The 16216-nt window shown below is 36.6% G+C and overlaps 1 protein-coding gene across 13 annotated transcripts in view; it reads left to right on the forward strand.

Moving 5' to 3' along the window:
• GRB14 (growth factor receptor bound protein 14) overlaps positions 1–11713 on the forward strand; it is a 127170-nt gene extending 115457 nt beyond the window's left edge. For 5 of the 13 annotated variants that reach the window (XM_019922698.3, XM_019922696.3, XM_019922703.3 and 2 more), the window contains 7 exons: positions 575–655; positions 1135–1197; positions 5758–5874; positions 5966–6038; positions 6186–6273; positions 8460–8553; positions 9865–11713. In XM_019922698.3, the coding sequence (XP_019778257.1) occupies positions 575–655; positions 1135–1197; positions 5758–5874; positions 5966–6038; positions 6186–6273; positions 8460–8553; positions 9865–10011 (663 nt within the window). In that variant the 3' untranslated portion in view covers positions 10012–11713. The remainder of the gene's footprint in view (positions 1–574; positions 656–1134; positions 1198–5757; positions 5875–5965; positions 6039–6185; positions 6274–8459; positions 8554–9864) is intronic. The other 8 variants (XM_019922697.3, XM_019922705.3, XM_019922701.3 and 5 more) reach the window with 3 other exon arrangements.
• The last annotated feature ends 4503 nt before the right edge of the window (positions 11714–16216 follow it).

Genomic DNA, 16216 nt, shown 5'->3' on the forward strand with positions numbered 1-16216 from the left:
ATTCCCCACCATTTTAACTTCCCTGAATTTAAAGCCAAAAATTAAACAATGCCCTAAGAGTACTGTTACCAGAGGGTGATACAGTGCCAAGAATCTTCAAAATAGGATCAAGTTTATGGATTACAAAAGACAATGTAATTCATCAATCAGTCATTGAAGAATTATGGTAAATTTTACCCAGTTCTGCTTAGGATGTGTGTCAGATCCTCAGAGTCTTTGTACCATAAAGTCGGGCACCCTTCCCAAGTGAGCTTTCTTAGTGCTAAGCTCCAAATGGTTTTGGTGCTATTGACACTAAGAATAATGAGTAGGAGTGTCAGTTCCAGATCTTTATATTGTGAGCTAGAACTTACGTGTGGGTCCAAATAAAAGACACTGTCTTTTAAACTGTACTATTTAGGACACTAAAAGTTTACCATTCAAAAGTATGGCTGCTTTACTTGTTTTAAGGAAAGCTTATAATTTTCAGTTTTTATATTGATGATGTATAATTAATGAAAGTGTTGATATTCAAAAGTTGTAGTAAAACTCTGTGTAGTAAAAGTGGCGGGAATGTGTTTTTATTATTCTGCAGTATGGCATGCAGCTGTACCAGAATTACATGCACCCATATCAAGGTAGAAGTGGCTGCAGTTCTCAGAGTATATCACCCATGGTAAGCACCAAGTTTTTGAACCTACATTTTATTTTATATTTACATTAATTTGCAATCACATTACATTATAAATGTACATTTCCATTCTTTCCTTTTGGTCAAGTAAAGTAACTTTTTGGCACCATCCTACTATCATGTTATATTGAACTATTTTTTTTTTTGGATTTTATATGATTGCAGCCTATGTGATAAAATCACAATAATCGAGCACACATGAAGTATTCAGTTACAATCATGCTTTATGTTATAGAGAAACTTTAAATATTTGAAAGAATTATGCGAGTGATTCTTTGTCATTACATTTGAGGATTAGATTTTAATAAGATAATTTATAGAACATTGTCCTTGAGATTGTAGATCTTTCTTCAAATTATTGATTTGATGGTGGGTTTATTTATTTATTTAAATATTCATTCTGGGATTATCATAGCCTGTGAGCTCTTTTGCATTCTGACTTTCTAACAATTAAATTTTTGAAGTTCCAGGTCCTTGAAAAGCATACTGCTCTCCAGGAAACCCAAAAGATGCAAGCCAAAATACAGGTCGTGCATTGCGTTAAGACTAGCACCGCTTCACAGATTTATACTAAATGCCACTTGGATATTTACAGGCAGATACATTTTTTCCCCTTTTTGGGACCTAATTTTAATTTCCTGTGCATTAACACAAGAAATTTATTTCTGAACTCCAAGTTTATGTTCTGCTATTTTTGCTTGTGCTCCTTCATACTGAGTGTATTAGGAATTCAGAAGTATGAGCCCATGTTACAGTCAGCTAACGTGCTACATTTCCACTTAGGTTAAAACATGTGTTTCATGCCTGTGACCAAAGAAGGTGCATTTCCCTACATGTAACGTAGCATATAAATGCTCAGCTCTAGGAATGAAGCATGAAATAATGTTGATTATGAAGTCCGATAGACTAATATGGAAAAAGAACTCCAATGCTGTAGTTACGTTGCTTTACGTTATGGAAGAGTAACTTTTCATCTTTGTATCACATTACTTTTTAGCCCTAAAATAAGAAACTAAGGAATGTAATGAGTTTTTATAAAAGCAATAGCTTTAAGGTGAGAATTTTTACAATTTGTCAGCATACTGTAATCTTTTAATTCATATATGTATATATGAATAATGAATTTTATTATCTTAATCCTTTCCTAAATCCTTCTAAATTTCTTTTAAAGTCATTAGGATGAGCATGTTAATAGCAGCCATGATTTGGAGGTAGTTATTATTTGGTGTCCTCTTAATCATAGAAAAAAATGTTATAAAGTAAGTACTTTCTAGTCTCATCACTGTCATTAGTGTACAAGTATGGTATTATTCTTGCTTCTTTCCGTTGCAAGTGATCCTACTGTTGATCAGTACGTCTATGGCATTTTGGATAATGTAGCTTTACTTGTTCAGCACCTTGTATGAGAAGACATTCCTTGAATGAATTGGCTGTAAATAGGGATAGAAGGACAAGAGGTTTAAGTCTCTGTGTGGTGAGGAAGATGACCTGTCCTGTATGGCAGTTGACATGATCAGAGAGAATAGCATCAAGAATTCTATCTCTACTCTTCTTAATTTTCATGAAGGAAACTAAGAAGGTTGGGGAGGTATTTGCGTTTATTTTGGTGTCTATACAGAATCCCAGGATAATTTCTACATTATCATGAAAGAATCAGTGACCTATATCCTGGATGCCAGTGTCTCTCACCTGCCTCTGCTGGTTTTCATTGAGGCCCCATGTTCAAGGAACAACAGGGAAAAGTTCACATACTTAGTTATAGTTTTAAAGGAACAATATTGTCTTCTTTTCCAGGGATTCATTTTGAGAAGGGAAATGAGAAAAAAATTATCATACCATAATGAACATCATAACTATATATAGCACATAATAGCCATCCCATCAGCCTTTGAAATGAGAATCATCAGCAGATATTTCAAGAAGCCAAATGTATTTGGTCCTTTTTAGGATAATAAAAGGGATTCATTTAAAGGAACATCTGTTAATATGGTCCTGGCCAGAACAAGGGGATGGGAAAAACAAGTCAACTGAAGTTCTTATTATTTTTCACATTTGACTCTGAGCTAGACATCCCAAACTGCACTTTCTTCCCTGTACCTCCCATTCTGTGGTACATAAAAGAACCTTAGATAGGGCCTGTTACTATCTTTACCGTAAGCGTGACCTTGATTGAGTCACTGCCGTCCTACAGTATAAAATAAGGGGGACAGTTGCGTGATCTCTAGAATCGATTACACCTCTGATGTCCTGTGGCTCTGTATGACACTGATGAGAGAACAGTGTCTGAGGAAATTCTGTGCCCTCTTACTAAGGCCTGTGCTACACGTTTATGTAGCTCTTTCAAATGGGGTGACAGGGAGTGAGTGACTACGAGTTGCTGCTTAGCTAAGCTGCCTGAAAAACATTTCATGTTCCAACCTCACTAAAAGTGTTTGGATCTGATCTCGAGGTGTGGTCTGGATAATCCAGGATATACCCAAGCCTCTTCTTTCTTAAAAAGAGAGGCATGCCATTAAAATCATGGACCCTCTTTTAGGGCTTGCCCTATTTATCCCACCAGAAGGAAGAAGTAGAAAAAGGGACAAATATTTGAGAAATACACTGATTCTGAATGTTATCAACATCACTTTTCTATGTGAAAGAAATTGAGCTGAAAATGACCTTTTGGTTCAAGTCAGATTTTGCTTCACTTCCATTTCTTTGTCCACCAAAGGTAAACTATTAATTTTTCATCCACCACCTGCCATTCAGTGGAAAACATTTTCTATATTCCTGTGTTTTCCCCTAGTGTAATGTAGCAAATGAAAATACTTATTTGTATCGTAGACTCCCTACTTAGGTCAAGTAATTATGTAACATGGGATCTTATTTTACATTTCAGCCTGTCATATTATAGGAGAAAAATGAAAAAAAGAATAAGAACTGGTTATGTTTTTGTTTCCTAACGGTATTTTTATGTTATCAGAACCTTGTGATTACAGAGCCCATCTTGGCATGTGAAGGCAGAGATATTATAAGGATAAAGCTATCATTATGATTGAGATTAGTTACTCTCTGGCTTGGGCAGGTGGAAGCTTTTCATTAATGTCAGCAAAGCAAAAGTATATCCATCTGGTCCACAGCCCAGCACAGAAGATCACGGGGTGAGAAGGGCAAAGTAAGGTGTGACAGCAAATAGAGATTACAGAGACAGCATCTGTTTGGAAAGAGCAGCTGTCAGTTATGAAGCCTCCTATAACAAATGAAAGATTGCACGTCGAATCTCCAGAAATAAAGATGAACCGTAATAAGATTGTGGACCACTACAGCAAGGTTTCAAGAGGAAATAATAAATGCTAATAAAGTGGGATGTGTAATGCAGTGATAAATTATCCCCCCTCCCATTTTTGTATGAACCAGGTTTTGTTTCAAGCAGACTACTTTTGTTCGTTTGTTTGTTTGTTTGCGGTACACGGGCCTCTCACTGCTGTGGCCTCTCCCGTTGCGGAGCACAGGCTCCGGACAGCGCAGGCTCAGCAGACATGGCTCACGGGCCTAGCTGCTCCGCGGCATGTGGGATCCTCCTGGACCGGGGCACGAACCCGTGTCCCCTGCATCGGCAGGCGGACTCTCAACCACTGCGCCACCAGGGAAGCCCCTCAAGCAGACATTTGACTAGAGTCTGTTAGACCAAGCAGGGTATGGCTGAATCCATGTGGAGAGAGAGAAAATGGTCTTAAGCCAGGAGACTCCAGGTGTATCTTGGCTGATCCTTTACAATGAGAACTCCGGTTTTTGTGTTGCTCTTCTATTAATGACGAGTGGGGAAAAACTATTAAACAGTGTTCATGCTGGTTTTGGATGTTTTGTCTTTTAAGAGTTTTAATTCTTATAAATTGAGTGACACTTTTTTTTAAAAAAAAATCTTTATTGGAGTATAATAGCTTTACAATGGTGTGTTTCTGCTTTATAACAAAGTGAATCGGCTATACATTTACATGTATCCCCATATCCCCTCCTTCTTGCATCTCCCTCCTACCCTATCCCACCCCTCTAGGTGGTCACAAAGCACCGAGCTGATCTCCCTGTGCTATGCGGCTGCTTCCCACTAGCTATCTATTTTACATTTGGTACTGTATATATGTCCATTCCATTCTCTCACTTCGTCCCAGCTTACCCTTCCCCCTCACCATGCTGAGTGACACTCATAACTGAAGATTCTGACAACTGTTTTTTTTTTAGGATGCATGACTTGGGTTGGCACACCCAAGTAGAGCCCTAAACAAAGAAAAAAATAAAAATAAGGTCCAGGTTTTGGATGTTTTATTTTCACCTTCAGAGACTATGAATACAAAAAGTAATTCGCAAAAAAGATGACTTTATTACTTGTTTAAAATCATGTTTGTTTACAGAGTATGTCTTCCTTTTATATCAGTTCTTCTTTTGTCATTCAGACTTATTTTTGAAGCTCTCATTTTGCCATGTTCATGCTCACAAGATGCAAAAACATTCACGTATCAAATCATAGAAATTTTAGTATTATGGAGTTACCTGAATTATTTCACTAAATTTCATTTTCTAAGTTAGAGAAAAGTTGATGTGATAAACTTTTAAAATACATATTGTTGGTTATAAAATATGGGTACTATTTGTTTCTAAAGAAGTGATGTAAGTCAGTCTGTTACAGCTTTAGTGTATCTTGAATCTTAATAAGTAGATAGATTTGACATTTAAATGATCATTGATGAATCTCAAAGCATAATAGAGAGGTGAGTTTGGAAGTGATGGATCTTCTTAGCCACAGGAAAGGTTATTCTTTTCTAAATATGAAGAGATTGGGTTGCTTTAGAAGAAAGACATGCTTACCTTGAAAGCTTTTAATCTCTTTATTCAACACTTAATTCAATGACCTTAACAAATAACTGTATAACTTATTTAACCAAAATATTTTATAGCACCATTTTCTGTTGAATATGTATTGTTAACTTTTTAATTTCCTGCTAGCCACCTTTGGAACCACATCCTAAAATGGAAACGTACTGCCAGCAAAGCACTGAAAGGTAACTTCAAAGATGTTTTCAAGGTAAAAAATGTGCTTTTTTTTCCAGAGAAGTATATCAGAGAATTCCCTGGTAGCAATGGACTTCTCAGGCCAGAAAAGCAGAGTTATAGAAAATCCCACTGAAGCCCTTTCAGTTGCAGTTGAAGAAGGACTAGCTTGGAGGGTACAAATTAGCTTCATGTTCTTCAAAATATTTATGATTTGAACTTGTTTCTCCCCGAAAGTTAAAATTTGTTTCCCACTTCCTTGCACAGAAAAAAGGATGTTTACGCCTGGGCACTCATGGTAGCCCCACTGCGTCTTCACAGAGCTGTGCCACAAACATGGGTATGTCTCTGCATATTCAGTGTGACTAACTGGGTGGCAAGATGTGCATTTAGATGTAGTCATTGAGGGGTTAGGGTAGAAAGTACACATAATTAAATAGTGATCATTTCAAACAAATCTTTGTATTCCTCCACTTTATTTCTTCAGCTATCCACCGGTCCCAACCATGGTTTCACCACAAAATTTCTAGAGAGGAAGCTCAGCGATTGATCATTCAGCAAGGTCTAGTGGATGGGTAAGTTTGATTTTGAGTAGCACTGATTTTGATTTCTCCTATAATCAGTAATGACTTATTCAACACACACAGAGAGTTTTGACTTCAGCTTATTAAAACAGAAGTGACTTTATTCTATAAGGATGGTTGTCATTGAATCCTAGCAATACCTATACGGTTCCTGTTACATAGTGTGTGCTTAGTATTTGCGCATAAGGAGAAGATAGCTGAACAGGATGCTCTGCTCTTAACCAGTGATCACTAATATTACCCATTCTGTGCATCTCAGGTATTAATTGATGGGGGGAAAACTGAACTTGTTTTGGCGTGTCAACATTTTGATTTGAACGAGTAATATGTTTGCAAAGTATGGTTTGTGTCATGACACTATCTTACATATTATACATTTTTTTAGGTTTGATGCAGGGTGTGTTAAAGTAAAAAGCTGTTTCTTACATATTTAGACTGTCTTATTTTTTTCTTTCTGTTTAAATCCCTATTTTCTTTTCTCTAAATTTTAACAGTTTAAAGGAATATAAACCTATGAAACCAGTACTTTTTGACTTTTCTCATGTTATCTTTTAGTGGGATACCACAGAAGAGACAGGAGAAACAAAATTTATTATGCAAGATTTATGATCTAAAGAATTTTCTTTTTCTCAGATTACTCAGTATTTCAGATATCAGTACTTCCTATAACACTAGCTGAATTCTCTTCCCAAATGCAATACAAGTTAAGGAGCTTATATTGAGGTTTGGATGAGAAATAAAACCAGCATCAATTTAAACAAGTGGTAATGGGATCTTATATCTTCATGGGTTGGCTTAAGATGATGGCAAAATTTCAAGGTGATTTAATACTGACATTTGGATAAAAATGCACCTTCACATGGAAGATTATTAATAGCAAGTCGGCATTTCAGTAGAATCTAAATAAGAAAAGATTTCAATATACTTCTCTGCATGGAACATGGTCTTTTCAGATATAAATCTGAGCAATCAGCAGAATTACCATCTAAGACCAAGAAAAGAAGTAAATCACAAAGAATTGTCAAAATGTTTTGGAGGATTATAATTTCCCTTATTTCTGAGCCCATTTTTTGTAAATTGAATGAAATAATTGCATAAAGAATGACAGTATCTTTATTTTTTAAAATTTTTAATTAAAAAATGGGTTATTTGGGGTATTCTTTTGGAAAGATGTGATGATGCCAGGCAATCCACTAGGTGGTAGTGGTGATCTACTCAGGAATGGGGAGAGAATTAAGCTTGATTGACCAGTGAAACTCCCTTTTGTCCCATCTCCTAGAGATGTAATGTCGGAATCTCACACAGCACAGATGAAATGGATAATCTCATCAGACATCTGTGATGGCTCAGATTTGGCTGTCTGTTCGCCCAGGCACAGTGAGATTAGTATTGGAGTCACCAGTGGGGACTGTTTGCACAGTCTGTTTGCCAACAATTAATATAAAGCTGGTTATGCACTGAATTGCCAGTTAATAAGAATCCACGCCTGGCAGCATTTTTCTCAGGCCATTAGGCCATGTCTTGTTTTTCTAGCCTGTTATAGAGGCTTTTCTACTGCATTCTTCAAGGTTAAAGTATATGTTGTTTGAGTGTTTCTTTTACTTAAAATATTTTGCTCAAACATTTAATAAATGATTTCAGGATTGATTTTTTAGAATATATTAATTCTCACTTTCTGTTGTGTATGTAATAGTAGGAACCAGAATCAAAAGAAAGGATCCAGTGTAGAAAAGGGGGTTAAAAATTATTTCACTCTAAATAATTTTCTTTTTTTAGGGCCTAATATGACCCAGAAGTTAAAATAACAATATGCTAATGCCTTATTCCCTGTACCAAAGAGTTACATGTGAATACCCAGCTTTCCCAGTGGAAAAAGGACGTAGCACTAATTATTGATGCCAGCATAGCATTATATTGGTTATTGTGAGCAAGCATTCTGACAAACGGCTGTGTATTTATCCTATTAAAATTAAATTAGCTCTGATGATAGTTTTATAGTATAAGGTTTATGTTATACCATATTGTTTACCATGTTGGATAATCCCATCATTGAATACATAGTAAAGGAAAATTCTGGCTACATTTATGAATATACTTCCTGGATTTGGTACAGGCTATATTTCTATGAAATCCATGAGTAAATGTAGAAAAATATTGAAATCTTTCTCTCTCTTTAGAGTTTTCTTGGTACGGGATAGTCAGAGCAACCCCAAAACTTTCGTACTGTCAATGAGTCATGGACAAAAAATAAAGCACTTTCAAATTATACCAGTAAGTAATTTGTGATTTCATATTCGTATATTAGAGATGATCTTAATGCATAAGCTTTTGGAAACTTTAGTTTTTTTTTGGTTCTTTTATTAAATATAATTTGGGAACTTGTGCTTTAACTAGAGTTAAGTTTGGCAGAAATGGTTTTATGAGCCTGAATTAATATAAGAAATACAGGAATTGCAAAAATTAAATTTCCCTTTTCCCATGAAATACGATTTGGTAATATTGTATAGACCCCATGCCACCTATTGTTAAAAGGTTACTGAAAATTCCTTCTCCTGAATTCCTCTAGTGGTTCTTTAAAAATCGTTATTTTCAAGCCCCTTCTCCTCTGTTGTCCCCACAATGCTTTTTTGGTGTTTTTTGTAGTTTTGTTTGTTTTTAATCATTATGGATAGGTACACAGGTGCTGTGGAACTGGAGATCATTATTTAAACTATTCTGAGCACATTTAAAAATTTTCTGTAATTCTGCTTTGATGTGGCACAACTTGCTTTGGGATTTTTTTGTTGCTTCTGCTTGTGTGTGTGTGTGTGTGTGTGTGCGCGCGCGCGCGCACGCATGTATGTATGCACGTGGTCTGTGTATTGGAACCAGATAGTGTGGAACAGAGATTCAGTCTACTTTCAAGAAGGTATTACATCAGATTGCTAAGTTGCTAGTGTTTTCTTTTTTTTGAATGACTTCTTTTTGGAACTATTCAAAGTCCACGTGAAGTATCTTCCCTACTTCATTGATTATGTGAGCGATGTCCCTGGCACGTATGAATTGCTTAATGCCTGAGATCTCACTGCAGAAAACAAAAACAGAAAAACCCCAAAACGCTGTCATTCCACTAACACAGTATTTGATTGCTCCAGAATCAGTTTACTGATACAAATTATGGTGAATATTCATTTTTGATATATTAAGTAAGGCTTTAGGTAGACAACAACTAGAAATGGAAATTAATTTCTGTAGGTGGGAGTATTAAAATTTTTTGTTTACTTTTACACTGAATAGTGCCGGTTTCTCACTGTGCACTGTATTGATTCAGAATAATCCTACTATTCTAACTACTGAACGTTAAGAGAATTTAGAGACAGAGAAAGTAGAGCCACACTGCTTACCTTAGGATCAGATGGTATTTCTTTTAAATGCAAGTGAAGTTACAAAGAAGAAGTGGACATGCCATAACATTCTTTTCACTGTCCTTTAGTATTATAAACACATCAATTTTGGCATTTAAAGATGCGGTATGCAATAGAATATGATTGCCTTTCTGGGTATTTTGCCCTTCTTACCAGTTTGTTGTTTTTCCTGTTGCAGGTGGAAGATGATGGTGAAATGTTCCACACCCTGGATGATGGGCACACAAGATTTACGGATCTAATCCAGCTGGTGGAGTTCTATCAACTCAATAAGGGCGTTCTTCCTTGCAAGCTGAAACATTATTGTGCTAGGATCGCACTTTAGCCAAACAAGAAGTGACTTGTTAAACTGCTGAAGAAAAAGGACTCAAGAAAAAGGAGGACCATAAATAAGGGTGAAAGCATTGCCGTGGTGAAAAGAATCTATTTCTCTTACAAGTTACAAAAAATAGTTTGTGCATTACAAATAAGTAAAGATTTGGATTGACATTACCTTCATCATTTAAATATTAGTTAAAATTAAACCTCCAAAAAAAAAAATCTGGTGTGTTCTTGTGTGATTTTCCATTACTATAATATTTTCTTCAATTATGCACATTTTAAACATCTTTCTGTCCTTATTTACTATAGCAACATTAGAATTCTCAACCACAAAGTATGAAAAAAAAGTTGGGGCTCAGAATGAATTATTTGTGGACTGAATTTCAATTAACTACTGTTTTTGTAACTTAAGAAGTATGATAAAAAACCTGAGTTAACAATTAAAAGAAGCTACTCACAACCTGTTAATAAAACTAAAAACTATTTTGAATTGTATATTTTCTGAGTTTATTATAACCTTAAAATCAAATCATATTTTGAAATAGCAGCTTAAAATTATTTTGAAGTATTGATATATTGATTTTTTTTCAGGATGACTTTTATTACATATTAAATTATTAATTATACTATAATATTTACACTGATACTGTACCTATTAGTGACACGTTATTCACTGCATTTTTTTCATTCACTTAAGAATTGACTGGAACTATCTACTTGTTTTTAAGGAAATGATTAAAATATAGAGGGGATTTATATAATTTGCACATGCTTTCTCATGGCATGTAATCTGTCACAGTGTAACATTTTTCACATTAATATTTCACATTTGCCCCACGCTGTAACTTTCAGAAGTTTCTTTAGATCCTTATACAACTAGATGATTAACCTGATCAAAATGTTAAAATCAAAGATGCAAAATCTATTAAGGTCCGAATAGGTAAATCCATGCTATTCTCTTTGCCTACTCCCTTTTCATCATCTTACCTTGGCAATGTCGGTATGGAAAAGGTTTTGGAAACATGAGGCACCCACCTCCCTTATCACCTCACTGAGACCATCTAGAAAGTTTTTGTTGGGATTTATAACTCTGTTTTTCCTACTTTTTGTGAGAAGGGTATTCATTGTTCTACAAAAAGATGAGAAATAAAACATTAAATAAACGTTAAAATCATACAAAATATTGCTCATCCCCTTTGATCCTCGTAACAACATTTTGGGAAAGTTAAGAAGGTTTTTTAAGAACAATATTTCAAAAATGCATACTGTAGTTTTAAATAAAAGCTATTCATTTTTGGTAATAGAGCATCTGAAAACATTCATACAATGCTAATAAGATCAATTATTACTGAAAAAGAATTACTGGCAGAATTTTAAAAATACTCAATTTGCTTTTAGCCAAAGCAAACCTAATTCTTAAAACACTGAAACTTAGAACATAAATCTGATGCTATAAACTATCGATCTGGTGTCTACAAAGGCTTGAATGACACATAGGACCCTAAATAGAGGAGCAAGAGGTAAACACACTTGACCCTTTCAACCTTGTAGAGTATTTCTGATTATTTCTGACTTATTTCTGATTTATAAAAATATTTTGTGTTTTGAACTGATATGCATTTTCTTATTTTGCACCAGGGTCAAATTGACAATATCAGAAAATGTAATATTTTAAATGCTAGACTCTCATAAATTGACCAATTTTTGCTTGTCTTTGTTATTTGTGCCTCTAACTTCATTCACAATCTAAATTTATTATTGTGGAGCCCAGATTTTGTACGTAATTGCTCATTTTGGTCTTAAAGCATGAGCCAAGAAAAATTATTGAGGAAGGGCTGACATTATCCTTCCTGATTCCTTCTGATAAAGGGTTTTGAACACGTGTGTATGTATGTAAATCTTATATGAAATTAAATCTGAGAGTGTCAGACACATCAAGAGTTAGTACAGTATTAAAATGGATTTCCAAGAAAAATGTGAATTACCTTTGGATTATTTTTCATTTTGGTTTAGCCAAGTTTTGCTATCTTGCACCATTTTAGAGTGGGATTAGGTCAGACTAGCTCTATGTTTTCTTCTTTTATTCTTTTCATATGTTGGAGTTAGTACACTTTATCCTCCTAGAAAGAAAAAAAAACCCAGCAGATCTGGTCCACATTGTTCTTTTTCGTTTTTTTAAATGGAAGAATTATTTATTTTGAAACATTCAGGAAAACTAGGTCAAACAAGATAAAAACTATGAGCGTTTGAATTCAGAATAATTACTTGTTTCACATGTATAATGGTGCAAAGACCTGACTGATTTGAGTATATTAGTTGGAAATTTTTATCTTAGCTCTATTTTAGGGTGGTGGTCAGCATCAGTTAATCAGAGGCCCATGGGGTCTCTAGCTTCTGATCACCAACAGTGCCAACTCTACATATGGTAGTTGTGTTACGGTAGGGACACCAGACTATCACCTGGATTATGATTTCTCTGAAGAGGAAAGATTATCATTGGTTATGGGTACAATTTGGTGTTTCAAGCTGGCTCCATATTTAGAAAGCTCTTCCCTCTGTTGCCAGGCATTCTTAAGCTTTTCTGTGCCTTGGATCCATCTAGCAGCCTCGTGAAATTTATGGACCCTCTTCACAGAATGTCTTTAAATGCAGAAAATAAATAGAATTTCAAAGCACAGTAATTATAGAAACATAACTGTACAATTGTATATGTAGGTGGACCCCGGGTGGAAACGCTGCTGTAGCGTGGCCTGCTGTGTCTCCTGGCTGTGTTGACTGTTGCCCATATAAAGCCTCTAGTTTTCTGTCTCACGTTCTGTAGGGAATACAGGAGCTGATTCTCAGTCAGTGTTAACCCACACCAGTGGGGCACAGAGTAGTTTGCTTGAGATGCAGGGTTCTTGTAACACTTATTGAACACTCAACCAAACCTTCATACCTGCTTCTTGTGGGATTATCACCTCCTGCCAGTGCTGGCTCCTACACTTTTACCATCTGTGACACTTAGGCATGCTCATAACCAGGGCACTGCTTGTAATGTCTCTAACTGCATGTATCTCAGACCACAAATTATAGATGTGAACAAGAGAAAGGCAAGCCTTTGGACTGAGCACATAACTATACTGACCCAAAACGTCATTGCAGAGATCCCCCAATTTGAGAAAGGGATCTGAGTGAATTTTTAACCAGCATAAATACTTGTTTCTACAGTGGGGTATCAGGTGACTAGTCCGTTACCATGCTGGTTCGCTTTGTAATTATAAAAAATTCACCAGTTCCTAATTCGACCCCACGTGATACACAAGGCATTAGAAGCTAGAATTAAGATTATAGCTCTGAGGTTAGACTTTGCGGATTTGGATTCCAGGCCATTACATAGTAGCTATGTAGCCTTGGTCAAATCACAGTTTCTTCTTTTCTGTAGAGGGTATTACAGTCACCATCACCACCACTTCTTCAGTGGGGGAGGCGGGGGTGTGTGTGTGAAATGAAATCATTGATGTAAAGTGCTTAGCACATGGTGTAGAATCTTAATCGATGCATCTTTTATTATATTAGTGATTGTACATTTAGGTACTCCACCTCCCTGGGACACTGCCCATTCCACCACTGAGAATCTTTGCTATGCCACCACTTGTTTGCCCTTCCTGCCAAGAACGACATAATATACGTCATACATCGTGCCTCTGCCCTGGTTTCAGTCCTTTGTATAAGACTGCTTTTGTGGAAGTAGCCACAGTTATAGTACAGTGGGGGGTACCCAGACCATCAGTAGGGACTCTGTGGACAGCTGTCCCTAACTGCACCGGATCCTACAGACTCCCGGGCTTCCTTCCACTTGCTGATTAATAAATATAAAGTGAGATTTGAGATTCTCATACTTTCCATCTCCCTCCCCCCAAATAACATTGATAGGATGGGAAGTATAGAAGATTGAAAACCTGCTCCAGAGACCCCCACCTAGACAACACAGGAATTGAGCTAACACATGGCTGAGTGGAGGAAGAATAAAGGACTCCTAGGTGATGGTACATCTCTGGGAAATTAGTAAACTTTCACTGAATAAATGTGTCCCTGGTTGTACACTTAGAGTGGATTCTGTTCCCCTCAGAAGCTCTTGTAATGTTGGCAATCTGATTAGGAGCTGAAAACAATGCTGTCACCTTGTGTGCTTGTTAAGTTTACTTCAGCATGCACTGAGTGCCTATTATGTGAAAGGCACTTTTAGAGATGCAGAATTGAATATTAGAGTATTGGATACACAAATATGTGTCCTAGAAGCCAAACTGGATAAGTGTTATAAACACAATGGGAGAGAGACATTGGTTACACTTGCTTAATGATGGGAAGAATGAGATGGGTCCTGGAAGGCCTGTAGGATTTACATTTACAAAACCTTGGAGAAAGAGCCGACAGTGTCGTCAAAGGGGGAGTGGAGGCAGCATGGAAAGTGCACAGATTGAATTTAAGAGTTTTTCAGCAAATGACAGCTTCATTGTAACTGAAGTATACAGGGCATGTGACAGAGGGGAAGGCCATGGCTAATAGGACTGGAAAGGCAAGCTTGGCAAAGTGGTTTACATTTTAGTTAAGGAAAGCCACAGCCAGGCGCCCCATTTCATTTTTACCTGGTTGAAATCAGGAATGGGCTTTATTAGTCTTTTTATCTCTTTTAAAACAAAGAGCTCATCAAGAAGCCATTGCAGTAATCTGGGCAAAAATCAGGAGAGCCTGCTCTAGACCCATAGGCATGAAAAAATGATTTTATGGAGGGGGGAATCATCAGTGTTATCAGACATTGGAGAGAAGCAAAGGGAGGAGTTGAAAATTATTAGTAGGTTTAGGGTCAAGGAAACTAGGAAGATTGTGATAATTATGATGGTAACAAAGGTCCAATTTTAACATGTCACTGGAATTCTTTGAAAAATAATTCTCTTTATTTAGAACCTCTTTATACAGGAAGGTGAGACTGAAGGCTTGATGCTAAAAAAAATAGGTAAGTACAGAAAACTTCATTTTGCATTGGAAGATAATTTGGGCATGGAAGTAGACTGGGAGGCAGCAACAGAATGAATCAAGGGGCCTAATGAGATGGTGGGAGGCTGGAAGCTCAGGAGAAAGATGGCCGTTGGCAAAGTCCTGAGACCAGGCGGTAAAAAAGACTCCTAAGAACATGGATATTGAGGACATATTTCTTGGGATGTTTGCTGTGTGGTTCTACAATTTAACAACCTTTCATTTTCCCAAACCTGATATGAAGTCTCCACACATACAAATGACTTGGAAGAGAGTTATGGTAGAAAGTCCAGAGAAAGGACCATGCTCCACATCAAGGTTTAGGTGGAACGCAAGCAAATAAAATTTCAGCAGAAATAGGAAATTCAAACAACAGGAACAAATGTCAGAAATTTTGAGTTGGGCTTCGGCCTTCCAAGTAGATGTAGATTGTTTTACAAAAACCAAAAAGCAGTCTGCCCTCAGCTAAGATATAATTTTCACTTTCTGTAATCGTTAAAAAAAAAAATCACTCTTTGTTTGCCTTAGCAGCAACCCTAACTCATTCCCTGCCCTCCCCCTTTATAATGTACCTTCTTGCGCATCACCGTTTCTTCACTTGCTGTGACTCAATCACTGACATTCCCCCCACCTCCCTGAAACTGTGTGGCCACATAAAAGGAAAATATTCAGACCTTTCCTACATGCTCTTTCAGCAACTTTGGTGCTGCTAACCACTCTCTCCTTGAACCATTCCCTTATTTTGTTTTCCATGTCAACAAAATCCTTACATTCTTCCTATCCTGCTGGATGCCTCTTCTTGGTCTTCTTTACAAACTTGTTGCCCTTTTTGCTCATCCCTTAAATCTTGCTATGCTCAGCTATGTCCTAGGATTAATTTCCCTCCCTCCTTATTTTACTCCAACCCTGTAGACTCTTTCCTTTATTCTCATGGCTTCATATACCGTCTTAAGTGGCTTTAAAACTTGTGCCTCCTTTCTGAACTTTAGATCCATTTATTCGGCTACTTGTTCAACCTCTCCATTTGTATATCTTATAGTTACATCAAACTCTACATTTCTATGGATCTCTTTATCTTCCCTCAAGACCTGATCTCCTCCAGAGCTTCATAGCTCAGTAACCGTGCTACCACCAGCTTTCCAAACAGCAACCTAGAAAGTATCAAGTGCTGTAAAATGTCAATTATATCTGTG

The sequence above is a fragment of the Tursiops truncatus genome, chromosome 7, assembly GCF_011762595.2.
Source record: "Tursiops truncatus isolate mTurTru1 chromosome 7, mTurTru1.mat.Y, whole genome shotgun sequence".
Lineage (NCBI taxonomy): Eukaryota > Metazoa > Chordata > Mammalia > Artiodactyla > Delphinidae > Tursiops > Tursiops truncatus.